The 14847-nt window shown below is 34.3% G+C and overlaps 1 protein-coding gene across 6 annotated transcripts in view; it reads left to right on the top strand.

Moving 5' to 3' along the window:
• LOC125669878 (ATP-binding cassette sub-family C member 8-like) overlaps positions 1 to 14847 on the top strand; it is a 78118-nt gene that overhangs the window by 49232 nt on the left and 14039 nt on the right. For 3 of the 6 annotated variants that reach the window (XM_056141085.1, XM_056141088.1, XM_056141092.1), the window contains exons 27-30: positions 1766 to 1886; positions 2631 to 2761; positions 4862 to 5049; positions 8493 to 8596. In XM_056141085.1, the coding sequence (XP_055997060.1) occupies positions 1766 to 1886; positions 2631 to 2761; positions 4862 to 5049; positions 8493 to 8596 (544 nt within the window). Of the gene's footprint in view, positions 1 to 1765; positions 1887 to 2630; positions 5727 to 8492; positions 8597 to 14847 lie in introns of all 6 variants that reach the window. The other 3 variants (XR_008796094.1, XR_008796093.1, XR_008796095.1) reach the window with 2 other exon arrangements.

Here is a 14847-nt window from a genome sequence, read left to right as displayed (position 1 = left end):
ATACTCTCAGAATGCTTGTTTTCCCATCGCAAATCATTGTAACAGGCCCGTTCATGTGAGTGTGTGTTTAACATTTCTATTTCAATGATTATTATCTCAACAGTTACTATAATTAAAGTATGTATTATGGCATATGAATGGACTCAGATACAGAACAGTAACTAGTGCCTTAACCATCGTAATGACTTACTGATTTAAGCATTTTATGTTAGCTTGCCAAATGTTGCATTTTGTTAGTGGACATTATTTTATTGAAACAATATTTGAAAGTTGTAATCCCTGTTTACTTGTAAATAAAGGGGGAGTGTAGTGAGTGGAGGAGGGGGCTTAAAAGTCCAGAAGTTCTTTGTTTTTCTTGTCCTATATATTCCTATATTTCTGAGAAAAAGGTGCTATATTTCTGAGGTATGTCCTATATCTTTTGGACCAAAATTCACTTAACGCCCTGCGATGGTGACGTCTACATAAGAGTGAAAAATTCTCGAGTGGGACGTTAAACAATATGCAATCTATCTTTGTGTTCTGCATGCCTGCCCTGTTTTGCGTTTAGTTCATTTCTGAAATTAAATTAGATGTCTTCATCAAATTTCATACACAGATTAATCTTGACAGTCTTCACGAAAACTCAGTGGTCCGAAGACCGAGGCCAGTGAATTTTAGGGTCGGGTCAGTGAAATTAAAAAATCAGGAAGTCCGATGGGCTTGTAGACTTTTTGTAAGTCACATTGAATATAATGTTGGATTTAGATATTCTAAACGTCTTATTTACTTAAATTACCATCAAAATAAAAATAAATCAATAAATAGCACATAAAGTAAGTGTTTTGACATCGTGGTTTGTTTATTTCTTTAAAGTAAAGAACGATGACTATGTCTGTACTTGTAATAGTCAAGATAACTTGTACGTTGATCACGTGAATATTCAACGAACAACTTATTGAAACAACAAAAATGGCCACGTTCTGTATCGCACTGCACACCGGTAACTGCTGCTTTATTGCATTGTCAAATTAAAATGAACTTTGTCAATTGCAGTTATCTCTGATTTTATGCAATTTCTATAGTTTATAGAATTAATCAATCGTTTACATTTGATGTTGATAGAGAAGGCTTCTTCCTAAGGTGCACTCGGGCTGTTTTCATGTTTGTGAAAAATGCGTGAATTTGTTGTTTGCGGGTGAAGGAAGAGAGAAAATACCGTGTACGGTGTTGTTTTTCTGGTATCGACAGAAAGGATGTCTTAGGGTAGATATGAATATGAGTAATAAGCATAGTTTCAGTAAATTAATTGTACAGTTTTACAATGCATATTATAATGTATGTGATAAACGTACTATGGAAATTTTGGGGGCCAGTAAATTTCACTGTGGGTCAGTAAATTCAGACAGTTCACTGGTCCGACTTGGCCAGCAAGTTTTAAATGTTTTCGTGAAGACTGTCTTGATGAGAGTATGACCTGTACAACCTTGGCCATATTAAATTTTGTGTTTACTCCTTTCTAACTGTCGACAGAACTGACTTCACTGAAGTTCATTCACAGATATATATTGGTCAGAGCATGAATGACATGCCCCTGAGAGTGACCTTACTGGACTAATCCGCAGATATTTTATTTTCTGTAGGTTTCTCTTATCTGATCTGAATTGTACGTAATGTTACAGAGATATTTTATTTTCTGTAGGTTTCTCTTTATTTGAATTGTACGTAATGTTACAGAGATATTTTATTTTCTGTAGGATTGTATGTAATGTTTTATTTTCTGTAGGTTTCTATTTATTTAAACTGGATTGTACGTAACGCTGCAGAGATGGAGCTGACAATGAATTCGGTGGAGAGGGTCGACGAATTCATCCATTTGAAACGTGAGGTGAACACGCACCATAAAGGTGAATAAACAGAGTCCCGAATTTTGTGGATTGATATTTTCGTCTATGATATCCCTAAAAACAAACTTGAACATCTCTGTTTTCTTCACACCTTTTTTCTTGGTTTTGACTTCTGCACTAATTTGTATGTCAAGTATAGCGAAAGTCAATATTAAGGTCAAATTCTAAAGTTAGTTAAAACTTTTGAACTGTGCTAGATGTTGATAGATTTTATATTAATTTCTGATGTGAATACTTTTTGAGGAGTTGAACTTTGTTCAGCCGTTCACATCCTCATTTTGTTGGAACAGTATGATTCTATATTTAACAGCTTAAATTTAAAACAAAGAGAGCTTGTCTCATATCATCAACTCTCTATATTAACAGGTATGTTCTTTTTACAAAACGATAGGAAAAGATATGTGGTATTCCCACGAGTTTTTCTTATATATTTGTAAACAAGCATCGCATGCTAGGCACAGCATGGATGAGTTCATCTTTGATTAGAGGGATTGAAGGTTAAGATGTACTCTATAACATGCCTGATTCTTTGCATATATTTAAAAAAAAAGATTAATATATAAATTCATTGAACCAATGTTCACTGCACAAATTTAGTAAAAAGAAATCAATATTGAATTTGTAAAAAAACAACAGCCGATTACTTTAATATGCAGTCGTTTTTCTTTGAACGTTTGTAAAAGTTAAATTCCCAGGAATACATTCATACTAAATACAGATGTCATTTTTACTTCTGTCCTGCAGGTCACCACGAACTGGAGAAAGACTGGCCAAATCACGGGAAAATCGAATTTAAAAATGTCAGCTTAAAATACGACACACATCTTGACAAGGTGCTAAATGATGCATGCTTTACAATCAACCCCGGGGAAAAGGTCAGTAATAGTGAACAGTCACAATCTCTCACAAAGTCACTTCAATCTGGATTTCAAAATAGTGTATGAGGATGTTTTTTTAAGTTATGTTCCAAAAAAAAAAAGAAAGAAAAATATTTACTGGTAATATACAAGCTGTTGGTTAATTGTTGGAATTTTATGTGAGTACAGGGAGACAAATACGAACAGGGTCTCTGATGTTTAAAAGGTATGGCATTCATATTTCAAGGGTTTTATTTTTCTCCAATCTTTCCCAATTTTAACGTTGCTGTTGGTTGAGGTCAGTTTTACTTTGATATTTTATATATTTATTTAACCCCTCCCCCTCTTAATTTTTTAATAAAATGAGGGAAACAGTGTATTATATTTTACGATTTAGGAGGTTCCCAGTTGCATGAAGGAAAATTGATGGAGGACAGTGTATATGATTTAGCGTATTACATTTGATTCTTTAACAGGGTATTGTTTTGTTTTTTATGTAATGAGTATTTATTTCAAAATACAGTGAGTAACTAAGTACCTTAATTATAAAATTTTGTTGTAATGTGAAATCTAAATAAAATTATTTTTTCAAGATAATTATCTGTGAATAAAATACATGTAATACCCATTCATAAGATAATGGGAAGATTTTGAAGATATACCTATTAGATATTTATGTATTGGGAACTAAAGGCACCACAACATGTCATTAAAAAATAATGAGGAGAAAACTCTTCAAATACATACAGTGCCAATGCTAAACGAAATTTGCTGTGTTCCCTAATCATTTTTAATTGGGCCATGATGACAACCAGGGCACTTGCTGGATCCAGGCATGGCTTCAGGAGATAGCCCCCCTCCCCCCCACCTGAAATCATAGTTTATCAATAAAAGTTTGATCTATTCAGATTTTTTAGTTCTATGCCATCATTTCTCCTAAAATTTGCAAGGTCGCCTTTTTACAAGAATAAGGTTTTCATGAATGATATTGTGTATATAGTAATAAACGAATTCATTATTTATGGAAATTATGTTTAAGATAAATCTGACAAAGTAACACAGTGTTGATAAAGTCCTATAAAACATGCGTGACCAACAGTGTTTACGACTTTGTCAGTACTAAATGTTAACCTGAACATGTATATCATTGGCAATAATTATGTGTAATGCCATTTTGTATATGTGTGGATATCTGTAAACAGACATTGTGTTTTTATTTCTTCTCTTCACAGTTCTGCACATTTTTTATATTAATTATAATTTTTTCCCCATAAAATAAGTTCGAGATGCATCAGAGTAATTTCTTTGACAAGAATTGTTTACTCGGTAAGGCATAAAAAAGAATTTGTTTACTCGCAGGGTTTTACAAATGTCGATAATTGTCTACTCAGCACAGACAGAATTTGTTTACACGCAGGGTTTTACAGATGTCGATAATTGTCTACTCAGCACAGACAGAATTTGTTTACTCGCAGGGTTTTACAGATGTCGATAATTGTCTACTCAGCACAGACAGAATTTGTTTACACGCAGGGTTTTACAGATGTCGATAATTGTCTACTCAGCACAGACAGAATTTGTTTATTTGCAGGGTTTGAAATGAATGCCCATGACTACATTGGATAAATAAACTATGTTAATTGTACAAAGTATAATCACTGACTTCAGATGATACAAAAACAAAGCATGAGAACTGAAGTCCGAGAGTAAAAGTAACATAAAAGAAATGCTTTTGATATCTTATCATAATTAGGTTTATTTTTCTTCTTATTTTGCTGCTTATTCATACTAAAAGTAAGGTATTAACAACAAATATGACATTGTTTTCATATCTTTTTATCAGATATTTTATCGATATTCTATTCTTATGCCCCCGAGATCGAAGATCGGGGGCATATTGCTTTTGTCCTGTCTGTAATTCTGTCATCCTGTCTGAAACTGAACAGTAAGTGCTAGAGCTTTGATATTTCACATGAGTATTGACCTTTCCATGGGTACTATAGCTTTTGACCTTGACATTTGACCTACTTTTAAAAAATTGGCATTGGTCATAACTTCTAAATGGTAAATATTAGAGCTTTCATATTGCAATTTGATAAAAAGTTCTTTTTTGCATAGGTTGGAATCTGTGGGCGAACAGGAAGTGGAAAATCATCCTTAACTTTGAGTTTGTTCCGTATGATTGACATTTGTGAAGGAGAAATTTACATTGATGAAAAAGACACAAAGAGAGTTCCTTTGGAGGAACTGAGGAGTAAACTAGCCATAATTCCACAGGACCCAGTCCTGTTCACAGGGACAGTCAGGCAAGTTACTACTATCAGAATCCATGATTCTACAGGACCCAGTCCTGTTCACAGGGACAGTCAGGCAAGTTACTACTATCAGAATCCATGATTCTACAGAACCCAGTCCTGTTCACAGGGACAGTCAGGCAAGTTACTACTATCAGAATCCATGATTCTACACAACCCGGTCCTATCAGACAAGTTAGTACCATCAAAATCCATAATTCCACAGGACCTGGTCCTGTTTACCGTGACTATCAGGCAAGTTACTATTATTGAAATCCACTGGGAGATTAGAGCTGAAAAACAGTAGTTTCACTTTTAGAAAATAGTAGTTGAAGATCTGCCGAAGTCTGGACAGCTGGTGATTCTGTAACATTAATTTTTTTTAAACAAACGCACAAATAAGTTTCATTGATTTTATTACATGCCTGTAACAGTAAGAGAACTGGAAAAAAGAAGGGGAAAAAACAAGAAACAGTAAAATGAAACATTAGCTAATCTCACATTTTTTAACTTGCCATGTTAAAATCTTACTTTCTCTTTATTCAAAATATTTCAAAGCGGTTTATCAAATTTATTATTGAGGTACAAAACCAGTGAAGTTCAACATCGGCCATATTTGTTTAGGACCAGTAGTCGTGCACCCGGATGTAGCAGTAAAATGAGGCCAAGAAAACACATTTTATTGTTTGGTAACTTTTTATCGCATTCGTTTTATGCATTAACACTTCTATACAGTTAATGGAATTAAAACATTACATTAAATCATATAAATCCCAGAGTGCCCTTCTCCATGTGAACATTTCCTTTTCACGTGAAGAGTTTGGATGGTGACACTAGGCGTATACTTATTCGCTGCCTTATGGACACTAATGCACACATCCTTGACATCCAGATAGACATTGATAAGTCGACTAGGACTGTATTGTCTCAACTTAACATTTGATTTTTTTTTTCTTTGAAGTCTAAAAACATTAAAAGAGATAGCCTGTATAGCTATACACTAATTCCCGACATTTTGAGCAACATTCCAAATGCATAAGGGGGGCCTCCGTGGCCGAGTGGTTAGAGCAACACGCTCAATATCACATGGCCTCTCACCTCTGTCAGCGCGGGTTCGAATCCCGCTCGCGCCGGTAAGTGAGAAAGTTTCCCAGTTTACTTTCGGAAGGTCGGTGGTCTCTTTCCAGGTACATTGTATCTGGGTTCTCTCTTCCACCAATAAAAAACTGGGCGCCACCAGATAACTGAAAAATTGTTGAGTGTGTCGGAAAACTTCAAACAATCAATCGGTCAATCCAAATGCATAAGGACTACCAACTTTTCAATAAACGAACAATTAAAATGTTTGGCCTTACAAACCAATTGAAATAACGGTAACCTTCACATTGGGTTATGCTAATTAGCCATGTGCTTGGTACGGCCACCGGTTGCGGTTCAGCATGGTTAACACGTGCTTTCACAGTCAGGGAAACAAGCGTAAACAAAATGGCGGGTATTTTGGGTGTATAATTGTATCATTATCATTCCTTCATGTTTGCTTCCCATATTTCACTCAATGTAAAAATATGGATGCTCTCTTTAACTATCTTCGAAAATCAGCCCCTCGTGACGTATTATTTAGGCACGGGCCCCAACAATGACAACAAACAAAATGGCGCATGACTACTGGGCACGCACGACTTTAGGACCTTCAGCCATACATAAAACTGTCTAAACAAAGGCATTTTCAGTTTGGCTTTGAAAGTACGTAAATAATTCAAATAATAGAGACAATAATGTTAACAGGATGAAAAGTGAAAGTACGTAAATAATTCAAATAATAGAGACAATAATGTTAACAGGATGAAAAGTGAAAGTACGTAAATAATTCAAATAATAGAGACAATAATGTTAACAGGATGAAAAGTGTTGGTTTCATAATAGCATCACCTAATACGTAAACTTTCATATAACTTATCTAAACAGAAAATACTGATTTATGAAAAATTCTTAGTAGGTAAATAAACTTATTTGTTTGGTAAAGGGACAGATTACGTTCAGAAGTAAGAAAACTGTTAATAAATGATGTACAGAAAAAACAAAATATGCTCCAAGCAAATGAAGCTCAAATGAGAACAAGAGAAAATAACATATAAACGAGGAGTGAATTTTATTACACTGACGGCTCTAGAATGGATTCTGGCTACTGACAAACAAGTTGATGGTGCAGTGGTTCCAACAGTCTCGTTTAAAATCAGCATTTCGCAAATTCTATGGTCGTTATAACGATCTAGTTTGCCAATGCAACCTACCATTGGGTAAAATGCTGTCTGACATGTTTCATGCTGATTGTTAGGCCGTTCTTGGCACACTGATTTTGACTACGGATAACTCCATTTACCTGATCAAGATATAGGGCTCACGGCGGGTGTGGCTGGTCGACAGGGGATGCTTACTCCTCCTAGCCACCTGATCCCACCTCTGGTATACACAGGGGTCCGTGTTTGCCCAACTCTGTTTTGTATTGCTTATAGGAGTTATGAGATTGATCACTGTTTGTTATCTTCACCTTTCATTCATTAACACAGGTATACTGTAAGTGATCTTTTTCAATAACCCTTTGAATGAATTTAAGCAAATGATAGTCAGAACACTGTCATGAAGTGTGTTCACTCGTATACCAAAAGTTGAGATCTGCCTGCCAGGAAGTGTATGACCTGCTCTAAAGTGAAAATCTTCTGGGCGCATCTAAAAAAAACTACGCCAAGTATGATGTTTAAATTTGGTATGGAACAAGAAGAGGGTTTCTCATGTTCCAGAAAAACATTGCAGATTTTATTTCGATAGAAAGCTTCTGAAGGAAGGAGGGGTCAAAAATAGATGTTGGAGTTTATGACCTTTCTTTATTTTATATACTAGCGGTAAAAAAAAAAATTCAAGCAAGCTAGGTGCCTGTACTCCAGCTTTAATGCACTTCTGCATCAGTTTTTGCGGTCTCATTGGAAATACCGCCCCATTTAGTCGCCTCTTACGATAAGCAAGGGGTACCGAGGACCTATTCTAACCTGAATGTCCACAGGGCCTTTATCGCCACATACTCATCATACTAGATTCCCATAAAGGATTCTCCAAGTTTTACATAGAACTTTATAATCTTTCTCTGCTGAAGTACGACTGAATCATTCATTTTTACATCTACAAATTTTCATTTTCACATTGTGATGTCACAAAGGTATCACAAATTGCTATGTAATTTATGCTTATGTGCTAAATTTCATTCTGATTTGAACTGTGGTTATGTAGATTTAGAGATGGTAACAGATTTGCAAACTTTTTGATCACCCCTCGTGCTTCCGCAAAAGGAAGATACATCTTTGTAACTATGAAAAATTAATAGATAAGTCATACGTAGAATTATTCATCAAAAATACGAAATCAGTACAATAAATCAAATTTTTTTTTTTTGAATTTTACAGATACAATCTTGATCCTCAAGGTGAAATTCCTGATGAGAAGCTATGGGCAGCACTGGAGACTGTTCAGCTGAAAGAATCTATAGCAGAGCTTCCAGATAAACTAGGTAATCTATTAATAGCAGAGCTTCCCGATAATTTATAGCAGAGCTTCCTGATAAACTAGGTAATTTATAGCAGAGCTTCCTGATAAACTAGGTAATCTATAGCAGAGCTTCCTGATCATGTAGGTAATCTATAGCAGAGCTTCCCGATAATTTATAGCAGAGCTTCCTGATAAACTAAGTAATCTATAGCAGAGCTTCCTGATAAACTAGACAATCTATAGCAGAGCTTCCTGATAAACTAGACAATCTATAGAAGAGCTTCCTGATAAACTAGATAATCTATAGCAGAGCTTACTGATATACTAGGTAATCTATAGCAGAGCTTACTGATATACTAGGTAATCTATAGCAGAGCTTACTGATAAACTAGACAATCTATAGCAGAGCTTACTGATATACTAGGAAATCTATAGCAGAGCTTCCTGATAAACTAGGTGATCTATAGCAGAGCTTCCTGATAAACTAGACAATCTATAGCAGAGCTTCCTGATAAACTAGGTAAGGGCTATTCCAGTAAAAAATCTACCCCACCCCTGGACAACAAAAAAATTCTCTTCTATCCCTGGTGGAGTTTCTGAATAAATCGCTTCTATACTGGGTTGTCCTGGTGTAAAATTCGCTTCTATCCATGGTACCATTTTTAAAAATCTCTTCTATCCCTGTTTATGAACATTACCGATTTACCGTGACTTTTATTAGTAATTTACTTTAAAGTTTATGCGTTGAACAACGTTTTAAATACTCGGAAACTTCGGGGACTTCTTTGCTAGAGAGCGGAGAGAATCTCGATCCTGATTTCAAATCGGAAACAAAGATGGAGGACTGGAGCGTGGTGGAGGTGTGCTCGTCAGCCTCGTGGTTGAGAGCAAATGCTCTACATGCATACGTAGACACATTCAAAGGTATGCGATATAATTTTACAGTGTAGCATTTATCTGTTGATGAATAGTTAAGCGATTGACTGTCAGTTACTGTTTTGTCATCATTTTGTTTACAACTAGTCTAGCTCAGGTGACATGTGCCTCGCCTCGGTAACGGTGCCTGGAATCTGTGCAATACCCCCAAAAAAGTGCTATACCCAGAAAAAAGTACACTATACCCAATACTGCGATAATATACACAGGATATCCTCTTAGATGGGTTGAGAAATGGTTATCTGGAAAAAATGGTACACTGAATTGGTACCGTTACCGTTATACAGCCAATTCATAGAAAAATCGAATACACCCGGCGCCATTGCTTGTGACGTATTATAAGGTATACCACGCCCGATCAAATTAAAGACGATGATGTAGTTTAAATGTTGGTGGGTTTTTCTAAGTTTATAAATTCAAGTATATGTATAATTTTTTATTTTTTAATGTAAGATGACACTATAAGCTATGTATATTGCTTATTTAGCGCGGGGGGGGGGGGGGGGGGGGGGGGGGGGGGGGGGGGGGGGGGGGGGGATGCACCACAGGTTAAACAAGCAATTAATTATAACAATGAAAATAAATAACAATCATTCGGAGGTACTGATACTGGCAAAGTTAACACTTCTGCACTGCACACATCTATAATTACATTTATACATGAAATACTAATTGTAGACAGGATTTAAATTAACAACCTGATATATTAGATAAGTTAACCCAACTGTTTCAGAAAATACGCTTTACACTCCCAAAGTAATGCTTATTAGTCCGCGTATTTGTGATACATGTAGTATGATATAAATATGAATTATCTATTCATATGAAGTGAGGTTAGCCCAGGGATTGATCATACATGATATTTAGCGCTATGAAATACATTTGGATGACAATCACAATTTTGAAAAATTGGAAGAGTTAACTCAAAACACTATTATATATTCCTAATTGTTATACTTTCTTTCTTAAAGAGTTATTGTGCGGTCGAAAGCACAGGGAAAAAAACCCATGTATTATCGATCGTGGACGAATGATATACAAAATTAGATCATAATCATGTGACTTGAATGTCTGACATATTCAAATTTAATGCATCAATGATAAATATCAAATTTCAAATGACAATGAATAGTTTTAAATTAAAGAACTACAAAGGATTTTCTCCGTAAATAGCTGGAGCGGCCTTTTAGTATAAACTTTAAGTTCAAGTTTAACGGAAGAAGTATCGTTTATCTGGTGACATCTTCTGTGCTGTGCAAAAGAACAACGATAATCAGTAAATTAAAAAAATACACTTTTGAATTCTTCTGAAAAGCAAAATACTCATTGATTAGAAAATCAGGGGATAAATACTCTTTGTGATAAAAAATTAACTGGAGCTCTGTAAATGTGTATCTTATAAAGTCATGTCGCCGATCCATAGGTTTCATTTTTTAAAAGAGAATATAGCCTTTGATTTATCCAAATTTTCATATTGTGTTCTCTTAGCGTATGGATAAGAATGAAACGTACAGTATTTCATGTTTTGAAAAAACGAGTTTTTCAATGCAATATATGCCTGGTGAAAATAGTATAATACATGAAACATGAAATACTGTACGTTTCATTCATCTTGCGTATTTGTAATCGAATATAAAAAATTATGAAATGTCCTTAACCTTTGTTTAAGCAACAATGCATTGTTCGAAACCTGCATTACTGACTAGCATACATTACCAAATCATACGACATTGTGTTAAAAATTTGTCTAACTTTGCACAAAGTATATGACCGCGTGGTTTTGAAGTAATTTATGTTTAAGATTCTAATGAAATCAGAAACAATGCAGAAATTAGTAATTGGATACAAGTTTGACGAGATCACTGATTTTGAAATCTGGTGATGTAAACAAATTTAACATGGATATGCCAATTTTTAGACGATATTGTTCCCATTTCTGAAATTGTAGATGATGATTCTGACTACATATAATTACGACATTATGGGGGGATGCACCTTATATTTTGTAACGTACATTTCTTATATCATAAACTACTCAATTGTATTGAAGATCGAACTTTACATTCCGTCAATCATGATACATTATTTCCACTGTCAGAGAATGATAGTGTCAGATATTCCAAACATTAATATATATTGTTTGTAACATACACGTACGTCTGTTAGCAATTCTAGATTGAAGGAACGTGAAATGTTGTATGAAATATCAGTTGTAAATGATGGTTTTCCTATTAGATATGATGTTTCAATGTGGTCCTATCAAATCCTTTACAAATACGATTTATAGCTTGAGAATTGTGAATAAAGACGATAGAGCATTTATATAAAAAATTATCCACCATTTTTTCTGCTTGTCAAGATGTTTTGAGAAGCCAATAAACTTTCAATTTGTGATTCCGACCCCCTTTCCTTTGAAAAACGATGATACCCCCTGGTCAACGGATATATTGTTAAGGCAATACTAGTTATACTTGATGATTATGATAGCCCCATATAGACAATTTCATCTCTATTCATATTTGCAGAAAATGTCACTCAACAGAGCGGAAAGTCGACACATACACACACACACATATATACCAAAATTAAGTATGGAAAATGAGTTTTGCAAACGTGAAATGTACGTTATGTGTGCGTTATCTGTTTTGGAACCCCACGAGTGCAGACACTTAAGGTTTCTAGAATGTGTATGATTTCCTTTATGTCTGAGTTTATAATGTTTGACAACAATATCTTAACACGGTTTCCATTGATGTTTTCAATATTCTGGCAGCATAATTTCGTATCAGACATTATACGTATTGATAGAGACACTAATGCAATATCACCTTTCAAAAATGAATACATGATCTCAACGAAGCGTACATTGTGTTAATTTACTTGGTATTGAGGGTGCTTATGTTTGACATTGTGTAAAAAATGAAACGCATTATAATTACATGCATATAATTATATTTGTCTTGTCTTTTCTGCAAACATTTAGCAATATGAATAAGTATAGAAGGACAGTTTTGGAATTCTTTAATTGTTTTTTCAGAATAAAGATTTGTGTACATTAACTGAGAATTTATCTATCTATCTATCTATCTATCTATATATATATATAAATATATATATATATATATATATATATATATATATATATATATATATCAGCATAAAAAGAATTCTGAGTTTTAGCTAAACACTATGTATTATATATACAGTGAAACTTCTCTAAACCGGCCAGCTGTCGGACCGAAAAAAACGGCCGGTTTAGAGGGGTGGCCGGTATACCGAGAATTTAGCATTTAGAGACATTTCAGCTCAATTTTTATTAGATATTTCATTGACATACCACAAACCATATAGTATGGTGTTCAAGGACTATTATTTCACTATTGGAAATAAAACAAAATAATTTACTAACATGTTTATTTTCAATTTATAGCACTAAAACTAATTAAACATGAATAAACATTTTTACATTGACATGCATAAATAATGGAAAACATTCCGTTTAAATAAAACTGCATTTGATATAGGTATAAAAATCTGTAGACTAACAGCATTTATGTAGAATTTCGGCTTATGTTTTAATAAACAAAACAAACACATAGCCATTTGAATGCTGCAATTAATACACAGAGTAGGTACTGCTCACTTTGATATGGGGATCTATGATCAATTATCGGTGGAGATCAAACTAGACCGCGTGTACCTACAGGTAATTATTACCAGAAATAGTCTTGCTGCAATCATCTAATTTTAACTTAAAATTTATAACAGGGTACATAAAGAAAATACAGAGGCCTATTATTGGAATTCCTCTTACCTTTAAAAACTCTGTTTACGTCCATTGCTTATATCGTTAACAAATTTATTTTGACGTTTTTGAAAAGTAGAGTAGTAAAAATATAATTTTAATTGTGATGTTTTTTAAGGAATTTTAAGTCTATGGAAACCTCCAAAAAATTATTTATCTATTGAAAATTATCATTAACAGTCATGGGTTTGTTGTTTATTAACTACCACTTATATCCATGGTACAATATGGCGTATTGATTGTAGTCATTCAATATGTGCATATCTGTTTATAACATTTCCTACTGAAATTTGAAAGGGTCACTTGGATTAGATAAGCACCAATTAGCACCCTGGACAGCACAGGTAAACTAAAGAACTTATAGAGGCCACTGGTGTTTTTCACACCACCAGTGGATAATTTCCCACCTGGCCAGTAAGGCAGTCATTTTTCACACCTGGCCAGTCTTAATCACCCCTCTGGCCAAAATTTTCTAGTCTTCAAATAGTGGCAGGTATTATAAGGGTAAATTACACATGTTTGTTAACAATTGTACTTTAAAAAGTGGCCAATGTCCGGTTTTCAGGGGTGGCCGGTTTCGTGAGACTTTCTTTGTAAGGAAATATTAAGGTTTCTGCCGGGACTTTGAAAATCGGCCGATATTCAGGGAGAACCGGTTTTCTGAGGGGCCGGTTTGTAGAAGTTTCACTGTATATATATATATACATATATATATATATATATATATATATATATATATATATATATGTATGTATATATATATATATATATATAATTCTGCTTTATCCAACGATGAGAATTTCATGCCATTTCATGAAGGCCATAATGCTGATCCCTTTATTTGTGTATGGATCAGTCATTAAAACCTTTTTTCTTTAAGCATGAGATGGTTGAACGGTAAGATGCGAATTGTAAGTGACTGCTCAAAGAAAAAATATATGCATCAAAGTATAAAATTCCGCTAAAAATCTGTATAATGTTATTTAGATTACGGACAGAAAGTCACAAAATCCGTAGGACAAAAAGTCACAGGACAAAAAGTCACAATGATGACTTTTGATTAGATAGGACAGATAGGATAAAAAGTCACAATGATGACTTTTGATTAGATAGGATAAAAAGTCACGGGACAAAACCTCACTGGACTAAAAGTCACAAAAATGCTCACTAAAGCTGTTGTTCAGACACCAGACAACAAGAAACAAGCCAGCTTTGTGATATCACAGTTGTTTTCAATGAATTATATAGTTAAATTTAATGCTGAGAAGTGATTGATTTCATTTATCATATTTTTAATCCCAATAAAGGTCATTAATTATTGAAAGTAAATGATATAACTTGACTCTTTGAAGACACCCTATTGTGTATACACAGCTACCAACACATGACCCCCATATCCTGTTACTGTAGCCTGTTTAACACCCCTTTGTGTATACACAACTACTGACAGAAGACCCTGTTTATTGAAACCCTATATAAACCTCCAATGACACCTCAGGCATTTGGTATTTTGCTATTTGTATACATGAAAT

The sequence above is a fragment of the Ostrea edulis genome, chromosome 1, assembly GCF_947568905.1.
Source record: "Ostrea edulis chromosome 1, xbOstEdul1.1, whole genome shotgun sequence".
Classification (NCBI taxonomy): Eukaryota; Metazoa; Mollusca; class Bivalvia; order Ostreida; family Ostreidae; genus Ostrea; species Ostrea edulis.
This window is presented reverse-complemented; position numbering and strand designations above follow the sequence as displayed.